Raw genomic sequence first — 16,420 nt, forward strand, 5'->3', positions numbered from 1 at the left:
CCATTTCATCTTCATCTATATCCTCTTCCATTTAACATAATATTGTCCTCAAGTACATCGCCCTTGTATAGACCCTCTATATACTCCTTCCACCTTTCTGCTTTCGCTTCTTTGCTTAGAACTGGGTTTCCATCTGAGCTCTTCAGATTCATAAAAGTGGATCTCTTTTCTCCAAACGTCTCTTTAATTTTCCTGTAGGCAGCATCTTACCCCTAGTGAGATAAGACTCTACATCCTTACATTTGTCCTCTAGCCATCCCTGCTTAGCCATTTTGCACTTCATGTCGATCTCATTTTTGAGATGTTTGTATTCCTTTTTGCCCGCTTCATTTACTGCATTTTTATATTTTCTCCTTTCATCAATTAAATTCAATATTTCTTCTGTTTCTACTAGCCCTCGTCCTTTTACCTACTTGATCCTCTGCTACCTTCACTACTTCAATGCTCAAAGCTACCCATTCTTCTTCTACTGTATTTCTTTCCCCCAATCGTGACAATTGTTCCCTTATGCTCTCCCTGAAACTCTGTATAACCTCTGGTTTAGTCAGTTTATCCAGGTCCCATCTCCTTAAATTCCCACCTTTTTCCAGTTTCTTCAGTTTTAATCTACAGTTCATAACCAATAGATAATCCTAGAACTTAGTACTTCTTAAACCTAGCTAACCTAAGGACATCACACACGTCCATGCCGGAGGCAGGATTCGAACCTGCGACCGCAATGGTCGCGCGGTTCCAGACTGGAGCGCCTAGAACCGCTCGGCCACACTTCCGGCCTAAGCATTAATGTGTTGCTCTTGCCTCACATACTTGGAGATACTTATCAGTCTGAAAATAAATGTGATCTATAATAGCTATAATTATTAACCTGCTGATGATGTAAATACTGACTTAACGTTGTTCAGCTCACAGTCTTCAGTCACCAATAGAAATACCTGCAATTATACCGGTTCCATTCTGTATTAGCGATATTGGATCATTAGAGACTAAGCGAATCTAATGTTAAATCTGGATGTACGAAAGAAGCCGTAGTATTTACGGAATCATCTTAGCGCTCGCTTGCAGTGACGAAGGGAAGAAATAGTGCAGCAACGTCAGACTGAGGAGGCAGAGACTGGGATGGTAGGCCTCACAATGTTGCATATTGCCGATACCATGTTCACTACAAAACTTCTTCTTATCTTCGAAACAACGAAGCTAATGTTTCACTTATCGTGATCTTACCACATACACTATATTAAATTTCAACGCTATGTGTAATGCGTTTAAATGAATAGTACAACGAGCAACAATGTTCCTACATCACCACAGTAAATTTTATGTTTCCATGTAAGGAATTCAGATGTTGAAGGAACTCTCCGAGACTGTCCAAACCAGGAAGCCAAACCATAAAAGTGTCATCAACCTATTGCTAAAATACTGTTGGTTTTAAAATATCTGAGGCGGGTGCTCGCTGCTCAGAATCTTCCATAAAAGATTGGCCACCAGGTGAGACAAAGGGCTCCCCATGGCGATACCGTCAGATCGTTCAAAAACTCATTAAGTACAAAGTATGTTGAGGAGAGGGTGTGCTCGAACAAAGCTGTAATATATACATATGTGCCTCTAGTGGACTCAACTGCATCTCATCGGCAATCGGTTTGTGGCTGACATTACAGCTTTGCTCGAGCACACTGAGCCATGGCGGCTGTCTCGCAATGTATCAATATCACCATTCCTATCCTCTTTGACTAACATGTTGCTGTTGGAGAACAGCGCCCTCTGGTGTGGCGACTCCGTGGGTGGTGGCCGGTTTGGTGGGCAGTAGGAGCTGAGGAACGAAGCTGCAACGAGCTTTTCGTGGGGGCCTCTTCGCCTTCGTGTTGGCTGCTGGCGGGTGACCAGTATTAGGGTCATGTTACCCCGTGTAGGTTTGTTGAGTACCAATATGGCTTGTGCTGTGGTTTATCAGAAGGGCACCGAGCTGTCAGAGCAGTGTTCTCTGTTCCTTTGGTCTGTCTTCCTTCTGTTTGTTGGGTAGGGACGCCCGCTTCTCCATGGTACTCGAGGTGCAATGAAACGCCAAGATCTGGTAGACGTGTTAGACTGATTTATTGGCTGTTATCCTTTTATAATTTACGAATATTTTGTGTGTTAACCTTAGGTATACGTGGTGCTTGTGAACCTTCAGCCAGTGTAAAGCGCCGTGTTTCGGAAGAAAGCTTATTCGGAAGATTGGCGGTGTGCACTAGTGTATGCGTTACCTGCTCTTGTCTGCCTCTCATTAATTCTTCTGATTTTTAAAGTAAATGATTGGTCACGTAGTTCTCAATAAGAGATGCAGTTTAGTATTACTTGTTACCACGGATATTTAATTGGTTATCCCATAATGTGGTCGGTTTTGCTGTTTTACTGGCCTATTGATAGTCTGCATTTGTTGTTCTGATTTCCTTGAGGCTAATGATAGCGACGTATTTCGTCTAAGAAATTCTTCTGCGATATTTAGGTGGCTCACATAAATTTTAGTTTGTTCCAGGCCGCATTTGTTCTCTCCGAATCACTGTGGACTGATGAGTGAACGGACCCTTTGAATGTCATGCGAATGTCCTTGTGGTTACTTTAATTCGTTGCCCACAAAAAATTAAATATTTGGAGTTTGTTTCTTAATTCTTCTAATTGTCATGGTTTTTGGTAAGCTCAGATTAATTAGTAGTACCCCAAAAGTTATTTATTTCAAGCACGGCTGTGTGTTTCAGTTCTAATTAAAATTATTTGTGTTGCAGGGAACTGTCTTAATCTTCTGTACGTGTTACCGTTAGCTTGTGGCCTTCACCTTACGCAAATTTCACTGTGCATTGTGTCTCAACATACAATTTAATCTATTGAAACTCAGTTATTCTTCGGTTATTGGAAAATGTGTTAAATCTTCTATTGATGCGTGTTTCTGGGCTGAAAATTATCTTGCCCGGATATTAAATTGTTTTTCATTGTTTTAATTATGGTTTTAGTTTTTATCAGTCAAGTTTAAATCATGTTTTATTCTCACCATTCGGTAATTAACGCGTTTTTGATGTGTTCTGGTACTATTGTTTAGATTTACGTCTGCTTTGTTACGACTTTACCGCTATTTCATTGGAAATTTGTGGTAAGTTCTATGGGACCAGACTGCTGAGGTCATCGGTCCCTAGGCTTACACACTACTTAATCTAACGTAACTAACTTACACTAAAGACAACACACACACACACACACACACACACACCTGTGCCCAAGGGAGGACTCGAACATACAACGGGGGGGGGGGGGGGGGGGAGGAGGAGGAGGCCCAACCGTGGCAAGGTGCCCTAGACCGCACGGTTACCCCGCGTGGCCCTTATTGCATTCTGTGTATTACTAGGACGTGTCTTGCCGTCAAGAGCAGGCCGCGGTGGTGTCGCGGTTAAGGCGCTCAGTCCGGAACCGCGCGACTGTTACGGTCGCAGGTTCGAATCCTGCCTCGGGCATGGATGTGTGTGATGTCCTTAGGTTAGTTAGGTTTAAGTAGTTCTAAGTTCTAGGAGACTGATGACCACAGATGTTAAGTCCCATAGTGCATTTTTTGCCTTAAAGAATAGTAAGTCAGCTTGTGTCAAAGTTAACGTTAAATTTTCTGCAAATCATTTAAGTTCGCATTGAATTTTAAATGACTCTCATTACTTGGCTTTTATTTAATTAAAAAGGGCTTAATTGTCTGCTACGTGATTGAAACTACGTAAAATAAATTTGTGTTACACCACTGAATGAAAAGTGAGTAAAATCCCCATTAGTACAACCCCTCCTGATCTTCCTACCTAGCTAATTAAGAGTCCGTTATTATTACGTTTCACACACTATCTCAACGCCAACTGGACACACCGCGCATGTGCCGGCGGGGTCTTAAACACGTGAGCTCAGTGCCTTTCCTGTCAGTATTCAGGTGGGGATGGCCAGAAGACTCTGCGCTGAAATATCGTGGCAGGGATTTGCAGACACCCGGAAATTGTGCCTAAACTTTATGGAACAAGTTTTCAATTATCTACTTGTCACGCGTTGGACGCTGTGTCTGCTAAGGAGGAGCTCCAGAGAGTTCTTGCACGGCTGAAATGCAGGAACAACAACACCATCACATAACTGATACCGCCCGTACCAGTGCTCTACAACCATTTATTGACTGTGGAGCCGAGGATACTGTGGCGCAGGATATACGCGATGCCAACATCGACACTCTACACAAAGGCGATCGCTGTGATTGCGATTGATACGGCATCGTTTCAGTGCTGAGTGTTGTCGGAAAAGCGTTTGCCTGTTGGGTGGTGCGCACACTGGAAAAGGGTGCCCAGCACGTGTACCGTGAGGTTCAACGTGGATTTCGAGCTTAGCCCTCCACTATTCAAATGAACTTTACTCTCAGACAATTTCAGGAAAAATTCCTGCCGAAGAATATTCCTTTGTTCAGTACTTTCATCAGCCTAAATAACGCATTTGAGACACTCAATTAGCGGGGTGTCCTCCAAAACTCCTGAAGACGATCAGGACTTTTCACGAAGACATACAGTATGTTGTGGTATTTGCAGAAAGCACATCAGATCCTTTTGTTATGCGAAGGACCTTGAATCTGGTTAGAAGAAAGTGAAGCTCTACCGAACAGTCAGCAACATTACCGGTCCAAACATTGATAAAAAATCTTTGTTTATTACTTGCTTCAACAGTTGGGTGAGGACTGACGTCTACCCACGCACATGCATATACCGATTGTGAAAATTTACAATCTGATCTCGGTGAAACTCGTTGCAGAAAATGAGCTGTAACAGGGAAACAAAGAGTTTCGAGACCCATGTTCAAATATAACATAATTTCTTCGTCTACGTGTGAAGAATGTGTACTGTAGGTACATTTTTGTCACACCCTATATATGACACATCGCGGTCACTACCCTCTAATTTGTATACGCCGGACCCTGATTACTTATCACTATGGGGACGTTCGTTGTTGAATGTAATGATGCTGAAGCTCGTTACCGGTAGTGAAAACAACACGTCAATCCTGGTTTTTAAAAAATCTTAGCCAAATCGAAAGAGAAAATCCCCACAAACGGGATCTTCACAAATTTTGGTCTCGAAAACAGCTAGACGATGAGACATCCGTGCTCAGTTACTGATCTTATAGTTTGTCAACGGCTACAGGACTGTGTGAATTGTTTACAGCGATGTGTTTTAAATTTCCTAATTCTTTTTCTATGTAGGATTGTCTGAGCGGTATCCCACTAAACAAGTTCCATGCTGAAAGACCTTCCTCCGTCTCAAGTTACAAGAGGGTGCAGGACCTGCGAAATATGGGTCAATCGTCCACAAGTTATGCAACTAGATTTTTAAAAAAAATCCAAATTTCTTTAACTTATTACACAGCATTTAAATAAGTTGATGTAATATTTATAAACGTCCACAAGATACAACCTCATGTCTCACATCCAACGAAAACGGTAGAAATTACCGGAAATTGTTTATGACTGTCACCAGTGTGTGTTCATTCATATGATTCTAAAAATAAATCACAAGACTACAACACCGACCAGGAAACATCATGTGTACTCAGGTATACTGTCCTTCAGGTGCAACGCTCTTCGCTGCTGTTGTTCTAAATGGCCATAACTGCAAATCATCCTTCCATTCTATAATAACAATAATAATAATAATAGTTGTTGTTATTATTATTATTTAATCAAGATTCAATGTAGAAGGAAGGAAGATATCGAAGCAGTTCAGAGGCGGGCTTCTAGATCTGTTACCAGTAGGTTCGAGCAACACGAAAGTATTACGCAGATGTTTCGGAAATTCAAATGGAAATCGCTGGAGGGAAGGCGCCGTTCGTTTCGAGGAGCACTGTTGAGAAAATTTATGGAACCGGTATTTGAGACTGGCTGCAGAACGATTCTGCTACCACCAGAGTACGTTCCGCGTAAGGACCATGAAGCAGGCAGTTGGTTTTCCCCTCACTCTGTTTGAAAGTAGACAGAAAATTAAATCATATGTTCTTGGCATTATCAAGTTAGGGGGCGATATAGGTTAATGTAGAAATAAAGTAGAACTTCAAACAGCAAAGATTGCTACTGTATAACATTTATTGTGACGACCAGTTTCAGCAACTACGTTACCATTATCAGATCTAGTGCAGTACGTTTCACTGAATCTTGATCAAAGGCATGTTATACAGTGTCATATCACAGAATGATATTTCATGAACATGAGAACAATAGTATATCAGCAAATCAAGCATAAAATAACTATTACATTAAACAATGTAAATATTGCAGTGATTATAGTGATTGTTCTCATGTTCATGAAATATCTTTCTGTGACATCATATGATTAAGACTCAGTGAAATGTACTGAAGAAGAGCTAATGATGGAAACTTAGTTTTCTGAAAACGGTCATCACAATAAATGGTGTACAGTAGCGATATGTAGCGATATGAGTAGATGTAGATGTAGGTAACCATGGTCCGATCCAAGGGAGAGCCTGATGCCTTTATCTGATCACATTAAATATACACATCACTGTGTCCCCTCAGTGGGTTATCAAAGAACAATTGAACGACTAGAAACTCCTTGAACATATCCCGAAAGCATTCTAGGTATAAAATAATGACTAAAAATAATTACTATTAAGGCGTTCTTTTGTATGCAGCATCACTTTCTGCTTTCACTCGGTAATAAGGATCATAAGTAAAAATTCTTGGAAAGAGGCAATAAACACGAAAAGAAAGATACTATGAACAGACTTACCTATTGCGTTTGTGATACGGAACACACTAATTTTGGACACGTAGCCCCTGCGGTAAACAAAGTCAACCAACCATCCAAACAGCAAATTGCCAATGGAGCCGGTGATATGAGGAACAGCAGACAGGATGCCATTCTGTGTGAAACACAGGAACTTGACTATTTTTGCAATACACCTAACAGTATAAACAACTAATCAGATAAGTCACAATTTTTGTCACATCTATTTATTTATGTTTTAGATATTCAACGACATTAATAAACGCTAAATCTGAAAACGAACTACTACAGGTTGAAAACATCGTAAATCAATAAAAAATTTAAAAATTGTATGGAGTAAAATACTTAAATTATTTTTCTGCGATCCAAGATATCGCATACATTATGTAGTCTCATTCTAGACATAAAAAACATCCCCTTTTGTGTAACATCTAAGAGACTGTTTTATGTAAGAAATACGTAAATTTTTCAAAATTTACTTTAGTGTCTTAATCTTGGCAACAGAGTGGTGTAGAAACACAGCTGTATGACATGGATGTATAGGAGATCTATTTTACAAACACTTATCTTTGTTATCTCGTCTCCTAGAACAACGCATGCAGTCTGTTTTAAAATATCTAGAAAGAAGATACTCTTTTGGCTGCATTAAGCCTTTTGATAAGCACATGATAAGGGAACTAAATGTTCTGAAATCAGTTTTCCTCCACACATAAAACAATATAGAAATCTGTTTGGAAAACATATTTTCAGATGTACAGATTTTGTGTTTGCTCATTCTAAGGGTTACTGAAAGCAGGTAGGGGTAAAAATAAATTTTACGTCGGATTTGAGACCCAATGTGGGCCGTTACGCTACGTTTGTCTGAAAGCTATGGGACAGTAGTCAGCACAATAAATTTGTATTCTAGAGAAATAGATTCAAATCCCCGTCTGACCTTCCTGATTCAGGTTTCCTACATTTTCCATATGTCAATTAAGGTGGCAGTTCATCTGACAATGCTACGAAATATTTCCTTACTTAACATTTTACTCCGTCTGATGAGTCATAGCTAATGACCACTAAACAGGCAGCATGTCAGAGTAATACGGAATCTCCATAACGTCCCACTACCATTTCAAAAAGTCATAATTTCTCGACTATTAGAAACAGAGAATCGTCGTTTGTTGTAAGCTTTTTCCTTTGTCCTTCGTTGCAGATTTCACTTGGAATACATCAAAATGGCAACAGACTAGGAAAGGACATTAGGATTTATGGCTCTTAAAACATACACAACAAACACGACCACAACTGAGCTTAATCTTCGACATTTTTTAATGTGTGATGTATTGACAGGCCCATTTCTCTTCGTAGACGAAGCGACAATAGTAAATGTTTGCCACGGTATGTTCGAACAATTTCTGCTATCGCAGATACGCAGTCGTCATTCATATTCCAGCACGATACGATATTGCAGTGCCTGTGTTATTACGCGTTACGATGCAATGTACGTTTGTACACGCCTGCTGTCCTAAGGAACAGGCACTGCAGCGACTACAGCCATTATGAACACATTAAATGTATTCGCAATTGCGAATATAGACATTCATCAGCTGTAGAATGGAATAAAGACAATGATTATTTGTGCCGGAGCGGGACTCGAACCCGGGTTTCCCGCTTTTCGTGAGCTGTCGCCTTACCATTCGGCTCCATGTCCACGACTCACGGCTAGACCGAAACTTCCAGGTGTCGACAACCATGTGTCTACAACCTGTACTCGTACATCCATTATGTATCTTCCCGTACAGTCGAAACATTTTTCTTGCAAGACCCTTGCCCCGCGTTGAAGGATAAATACTATGTTGCAGTGGCCGTGTTATTCCGAATTACGATGTAATGTACCTTTGAACAAGCATGCATGTCCGAAGAAAGAGGCAGCCTATTGTATGTAATCATAGTGCTGTTATCATGGTCACCATAGGAATCTTATTTTCATGGTGGTGGCTTTATCACAGTACCTAGATTTAGAAATTAGTTAATATTAATTACATTTATGAAATGTAAAAATTGCACTTCAGTGTCCCATTTGCAGTCAGAATCAAATGTAACGATTAGATGCACCAATTTCAGGAATGTAAGTGAACTTTTTTGTGACTGCTTTTATTTTCTCAAATTTTGTCTTGTTCTCGACTATGTCTAAGCTAACTGCAGTTACCCTTTATAAAACACTTTTGAAAAAAATTAGCAACTTTCCACCACATAGTAGTATTAGACAGACAACAGAAATACGCCCATTGTGTGAACTACTATCTCAGGATCAACTTCCCAAATATTATCTAATATTTTCAGATAAATCGAACATTGCAGATGGACTTTATAGGAGTGCCGTACTGCATTTCCTCGTTAGTGAGCAAAATCTACATAGTACTACACTATGCAATGTTCGTTGCTCTTCGTATTATGTTCTGCTTTGGCAATGAGACACTGCAGAGTTCCAACTATTGTTGGGGTACCGTGCTACTGACCGGGCAGTGTAAAATCGTGCATTTGGCATAGCAAACACATCCCGCTGGGAAGGTGGGGTATCCACAACCTCTTTAAAGTCACTGTATAGTGAACAGTTTCAGTAAAAGAAGATGAGTGAAGGTCCTGATAAAATACACAAACGGCTTGATTTACCCAAAGTGAAAAGTCATTTTGAAGTGAATACGTGATTGTTTATAGGAGAAAACTGGACTGCGAAAGTAAATGGAACATATAATGGAGGGCTACTCCGTGGGCCTTACTGTCAGTTATGTATTTATTAATCACAAGCACACAGTTGTCTTCCCCAGCAGTAACTGCTCGCAGAGCAAGCCGCTATGTCACGGGAGGGCGACAAGGCCGTTAGTGCCACCAACGGTGGTCTGTCTGTCTGTAGCTCTGATCTTCAGAGCGTTCTCGTTGACGTAGAAGACCAAAACCCTAGTGTGGCCTCCCGTTAGGAGAAAGAGAGAGCCTGGCAGCGTTGGTGTCCGCTGTAGAAACCAGTACGAGAGGCGGCAGTGGCTCAGTTTCACGGTTATTGATGAGGATCTGATCCTAGACCCTGCTGGCCAGGCCTCGAGAAAGCCAGCTGGATAGTTACACTCACACCACGCCCTTAGTCTCGGCTCAGTTGTAGGCGCTGCAGCTCACAGCAGCTAGGTCTCTCCAACAGGTTGCGGTGCTCCATGGAAGTTCGAAGTCGGCGAGGCGAGTAGAGGGTCGACCGGCATAAGCCCCCTCACCCCCCCCCCCCCCCACCACCACCACCACCCCGACAGGACTGCCGCGACTGACCCAGACAGGAGTTGTATTTCTGCTGGGAGCGTTCGTGTGGTCTGGTACAGTGAGGCACCAATGACATCAAGCATCCTGCTTTTCCGTTTGGTCAGCTCTCTCGGTCGCTTCAGAATTTCTCAACTTTCTGTTTCAGACTGTCTTTGCGTCGATAACTGTATAGTAACTGTCATGACAGATCTAGGCTTTCTTGTGACACTCAGCGTAATCCCCATTATGACGGTATTCTTCTGTTGTCGTGATGTCATCGTGCTGCGTTCGCTTTCTTGGGTGCTCAGACAGTTCGGAGTGTCGCAGAATCTTCCACGTTCATTGCTACTCCCTCAGCCTGCGTCTCTTGCTGGCATTCCGCCGCTCAACGACAGGTGTTGCCAGGGACGTACTTTGCCAATTTTATAATGTCTGTGAAGATGGTATCTGTTCTTTCGAACATGTCCGAAAGAACAGATGCCATTGGCGACCGTGCAGCTCTCTAGAAAGAAATTACAATTAAATCAATTCCATTAGCTGCTGACATCGTTAAAGGCTAACCGGCTAACCGGCTGATGACCTTCTTCAGTGCGGATGCGCACGAATTGCCTGAATTCTTACGGGACTCTGTGGACTGTCTGTCGCGAGTAATGGATATAATGCCAGGGACACTACGAATGTTGTGTGTGGAATATAAGCTAAGAATGTGGGTCTCACGGGGAGCATGCCGGCAGTAAATTCCTGCAGTCGCACTATCCTCTTTGCCCTCGGTGGCGTGTTCGGTCAGAGGGTTAACTGCCCTCTGTAACAAAAAACTGAGTTAACGGATGAACGATGAACTTGAACAAGCATCATGGGACGTCCGCCCCGAACAAATACAACGACCACCAACGAACAAAATGAGATTAAAAAAAGTAAAAATAAAAAAAAGATGGGTAGAGCGTCTGCCATGTAAACAGGAGATCTGGGTTCAAGTTCCGGTCGGGGCACACGTTTTCAACTGTCCCCGTTGATGTATATCAACGCCCGTCAGCAGCTACTGGTATTGAGGTAACTGTAATTTTAATGTCTATCTGGAATATTATACCAGCGATCAACAATGTGCCATTTAATTGTGCAGTTTAATTCAACGTATTCTTTTAAAGAAAATAATTATGCGAATGAAGAACAAAGAAAATATTTGTCCTTCACGTGCTCGTCAGGTTGAGCAGTTCGAATCTGTTACAGTCTTCCCTTTGGTATTACGTAACAATTCTGTTAACCATCAAAAATCAAGTATTTACATTTGTATGTGCCACGTTGCACTCATGTACCTACATTTTTCCTCAATATGTAAGCACAACTTTCAACCTCCATAACAGAGTCCCTGTTTCCTTTGATTGTTTCCACCTTGTACTTCCGCATCACACTTATGACGGCGAAATTACTAGCAAAACTACAAGAAGAACTACCATCTATAGACTCAAGAATTAGTGACGGAAATCCAGAATGATGGCCATCGACAGATTTGTATACGTCAACATACGTGGACAAACGTTTAAGTCTAGTTGTGTTTGCAAAGTTATTGATCGAAAATATGAAATGGGCTGCGTACTACATGCGGCGGTACTGTTTCGAGAATGATGATGTGTTTGGGTAGTCGTTGCTGTAGTGAATGTTGCTATGATACCTCAAGCTTTATGAGTAAAAATAATTATTTTACCTGGTGTACAAATCAAAATAAACAACTATGAGGTTGTTGATACGTGGTGCATGGAAAATTGTGTGCACCAACTACACACAGTTAACAGCTTATTTAACTTTTTCACAACCTACGTAACAACTGGTGATCGATCTATTCACTGATGCTAATCTGATTTAAAATTGCTTGAACTCTCATGTAAAAATTATAAACTCACTATAAATTTAAAATAAAACGGGTAAAATAAGATTTGTTCATAGTGCAAATGTCTAAATGTTTTATTTTTAAATGAACACTAATCACAATAAATTTAAGTCCATCCTATACTCTACGAAATAACTCAAAGTGTCAACTAGTGCTAAAATGATCAGAGACGCCACTTAAACTGAGTTCTAATCCAACTCGGTAAGAGATTACTCCTGTCCCGAACCTGATCTACACACGAAAATGACGAGTTCCACCGAACATCTGGAGAAGTCAGTGTAAATGCGATCTCGCATCCAGCGCACTGGGTCCCGGGTTCGATTCCCGGCGGGGTCAGGGATTTTCTCTTCCTCGAGATGACTGGGTGTTGTGTGTCTTTCACCATCGTTTCATCCTCATTCACTCGCAAGTCGCCGTAGTGGCGTTAAAGAACTTGTGGAGCGGCGGCCGAACCGCCCCGCGAAGGGTCTCCCGACCACCAATGCCATACGCTCCTTATCGTTATTATTATTATTATTGTAAGTTTTGATCACTGTGAAATTTTCAGAGCCCACACTGAACTGTCAAGAAAATGGCTCTAAGTGTCGGGCCTAATAGCCCAAAAAATCTTTTAAGTTCATAAAAGCTTGCGGCCAAATCACCGGCCAGACCAGAGTAGATGCTGCGTTTTCAGCTGCGTCCGATCGACTACGTTTGAGAAAAAATGGATCCGCCTTTTTATGTGAGGTTCCCCAGCTCCCGGAAATTCCATAAATTACGTCACTTAACGTATCAGAGTAATCACCAGTTTAGATTATATCTTTTTATACAGAATTCCAATCTTAAAGCTAGATGCTTCATTATATACACACCTCAAACCTTGATTAATGAGACATATTACACCTAATAAGATAATGAAGTAGACATCTATCTTACAGGGAATGACCTGTTCTTTCCATTGCGCAATACAAATTCATGTATCTTTAACGATATTTAAATTACAGGTGAAGCAACGAAAAATTCTGAGTAGTAAGTAATAACTAATTCTACAATCTAAATATCGTATATGAAGCATGTTTACTTTCATCAAGACATTCTGCCATGCTATCGTGTATCTGTGTTGGTTCATTAATTAAAATGATTTTTCTTAAACATTTGATTCAGTTGGCTCTCTCTGGCCAAATAAGAATGTAAGCAAACAGGTAGGTAAGTCATTCGATGCGTTTCGATGAGTGCTTTAATCTCAAGGGTCGATGTCTCTCCTAGTTAAAATATTTACAATAATGACAAATATTTAGCGAAAAGTCCATTGCAGATGTCTTCTCTGCATTGTGACTAATTACGCATATCATTCTCATAGCCTATATAAGTATCAGCGGATCGTCTTACTATCTCTCGAAATTGGTGTATACCATTCCACTGCGAGCTTCATGGTTTAATCACCACATGCTCAAAAATGTACGAAGTTATCTAGCCTTTGTGCGAGATGTAACTTTTCGTGTGACGTCACGTCTGGACCACGTGGACTGAGCGACCTCTTCTGGCCCAGCCATCACGCAACTTGGCCTTCCGTCAAACGGGACCGACGGGCTGCCGCACTCAAACCAAATCAAACCACCTCTGATCTCGTTCCTGGTTGTGGTGTTAGAAACGCAATACTTAAGGAATGCGCCTCGAGAACACTGGAGGTTGACTTGTGTACCTGAGATATTATCCATCCACCTCTGCATTACACAGGGCAATGTCATGGGGGTGTATCGATGACGAATTGGCTTTGTGAGTCTATGTTTCTGGGCAGCTGGACATTGTTTGCATGGAGAGCGAAGGCCGTCTGAGACTGGGTCACACTTCCACTAGGAATGATCGGCGTTAGTCACTCTCAAAATCACAGCCTTGAGTGACCTTCCAGCAGTGGATACAGTGCCGCAAATAACGCCTGCAGTAAAGTGATTCACAGTGCGAGAATTATCAAAAGGCCTCTGCCCCTCTGCGTTCTGAGAATTTACCTTCGTTTTCTTCTTATGTTCGGATCCCAAATTAGAATTATTTATTAATCACTGCAGTTACACTTACCAAAAAAAAATTTTTCTTTAAATGTTGGAGAATAATACTTATTACGGTGACATCCCTCTCAAAATCTGATAACCCCGTGTCATGTTGAGCTGTCAGTCTTTTCAAATGCTTTAGATTGGCTCCTCTATTGTGCATCTACATCTACATCTACATAACTACTCTGCAATTCACATTTAAGTGCTTGGCAGAGGGTTCATCGAACCACAATCATACTATCTCTCTACTATTCCACTCCCGAACAGCGCGCGGGAAAAACGAACACCTAAACCTTTCTGTTCGAGCTCTGATTTCTCTTATTTTATTTTGATGATCATTCCTACCTATGTAGGTTGGGCTCAACAAAATATTTTCGCATTCGGAAGAGAAAGTTGGTGACTGAAATTTCGTTAAAAGGTCTCGCCGCGACGAAAAACGTCTTTGCTGTAATGACTTCCATCCCAACTCGCGTATCATATCTGCCACACTCTCTCCCCTAGTACGTGATAATACAAAACGAGCTGCCCTTTTTTGCATCCTTTCGATGTCCTCCGTCAATCCCACCTGGTAAGGATCCCACACCGCGCAGCAATATTCTAACAGAGGACGAACGAGTGTAGTGTAAGCTGTCTCTTTAGTGGAGTTGTTACATCTTCTAAGCGTCCTGACAATGAAACGCAACCTTTGGCTCGCCTTCCCCACAATATTATCTTTGTGGTCCTTCCAACTGAAGTTGTTCCTAATTTTAACACTCAGGTGCTTAGTTGAATTGACAGCCTTGCGAATTGTACTATTTATCGAGTAATCGAATTCCAACGGATTTCTTTTGGAACTCATATGGATCACCTCACACTTTTCGTTATTTAGCGTCAACTGCCACCTGCCACACCATACAGCAATCTTTTCTAAATCGCTTTGCAACTGATACTGGTCTTCGGATGACCTTACTAGACGGTAAATTACAGCATCATCTGTGAACAACCTAAGGTCATTTATATAGATCAGGAACAGCAGAGGTCCCAGGACGCTTCCCTGGGGAACACCTGATATCACTTGATGATTTGCCGTCTATTACTACGAACTGCGACCTTCCTGACAGGAAATCACGAATCCAGTCGCACGACTGAGACGATACCCCATAGGTCCGCAGCTTGATTCGAAGTCGCTTGTGAGGAACGGTGTCAAAAGCTTTCCGGAAATCTAGAAATACGGAATCAACTTGAGATCCCCTGTCGATAGCGGCCATTACTTCGTGCGAATAAAGAGCTGCTGATTACGTGTCAATAGATCGTTCCCTTCGAGGTGATTCATAATGTTTGAATACATTATATGCTCCAAAACCCTACTGCAAACCGACGTCAATGATATAGGTCTGTAGTTAGATGGATTACTCCTACTACCCTTCTTAAACACTGGTGCGACCTGTGCAGTTTTCCAATCTGTAGCTACAGATCTATCGGTGAGCGAGCGGTTCTATATGAGTGCTAAGTAGGGAGCTATTGTATCAGCGTAATCTGAAAGGAACCTAATCGGTATACAATCTGGACCTGAAGACTTGCCCGTATCAAGCGATTTGAGTTGCTTCGCAACCCCTAAGGTATCAAGAAACTCATGCTAGCAGATGTTCGTGTTTCAAATTCTGGAATATTCCATTCGTCTTCCCTGGTGAAGGAATTTCGGAAAACTGCGTTCAATACCTCATCGTCCTGGTCTACAGGTGAGACCAGCAGAAGTTTGTTCCGCACACACAACTGTTTCGGAAGACTTAGCCACAACGTCCTCGTCTGGTGAGATGATATAAATAACAAATTTACCATACTCACCAGAGTCGCTACCTTTGACTTCCACTCATTCTCATATGCGAGAAAATTTGTTACTCTAAAAAGATTTGGAATCTATTAGAATCGCATTTGTGGACTGCATCTGTTCACTGAAGTATCTTTGAACATTGTACGTTGGTTTAGAAGTCAATGGACATCAAACCAGAGATTCTAATTACATTAATGATGTGAGAAAAGTAACGTAATATCGTCAATAGCAATAGAATCTTCACGAATTAGAACCAGTCAGCAACAGAAGCAATATGGACCAGCGAATCTGTATATGTTACTGAGGAAGTGTACCCTATGGTAATAATGGTAGAAGTTTTGTATACTTACACTTTCCACGTCAAAGTGCAATATGTCGGCGATGTACAGGGGCAGCGAAGAGAGTAGCAAATAGAAAGTAACGTCCAGAGTCACGAGGAAGACGACCAGGGCCCAGATAGCTGGCGTCGACAGCAACCGTTTCCAGGGCACAGGCAGTTTTTGCTGAAACATCAGAAACGTATCTTTAAAGGTTACACCTGCTGATTGCACTATATTTTTCGAGAACTAATGCACAGATATCTTGCTAAAACAGGCAGTTAGTGAAAGGACAATCGAGAGAGATATTATGGTCCTTTCTCCTAGGCCTTACCCTTCAA

At 41.6% G+C, this 16,420-nt stretch overlaps 1 protein-coding gene across 1 annotated transcript in view; it reads right to left on the reverse strand.

The window, feature by feature from the left end:
• Positions 1 to 16,420, reverse strand: part of LOC126354039 (sialin-like) — a 90,696-nt gene that overhangs the window by 28,835 nt on the left and 45,441 nt on the right. Inside the window, exons 6-7 of the mRNA XM_050003383.1 lie at positions 16,113 to 16,265; positions 6,777 to 6,909 (exon numbers count right to left, since the gene is read on the reverse strand). Of these exons, the coding sequence (XP_049859340.1) occupies positions 6,777 to 6,909; positions 16,113 to 16,265 (286 nt within the window). The remainder of the gene's footprint in view (positions 1 to 6,776; positions 6,910 to 16,112; positions 16,266 to 16,420) is intronic.

Source organism: Schistocerca gregaria, chromosome 3 (genome assembly GCF_023897955.1).
Source record: "Schistocerca gregaria isolate iqSchGreg1 chromosome 3, iqSchGreg1.2, whole genome shotgun sequence".
In the NCBI taxonomy this organism is placed as follows: domain Eukaryota; kingdom Metazoa; phylum Arthropoda; class Insecta; order Orthoptera; family Acrididae; genus Schistocerca; species Schistocerca gregaria.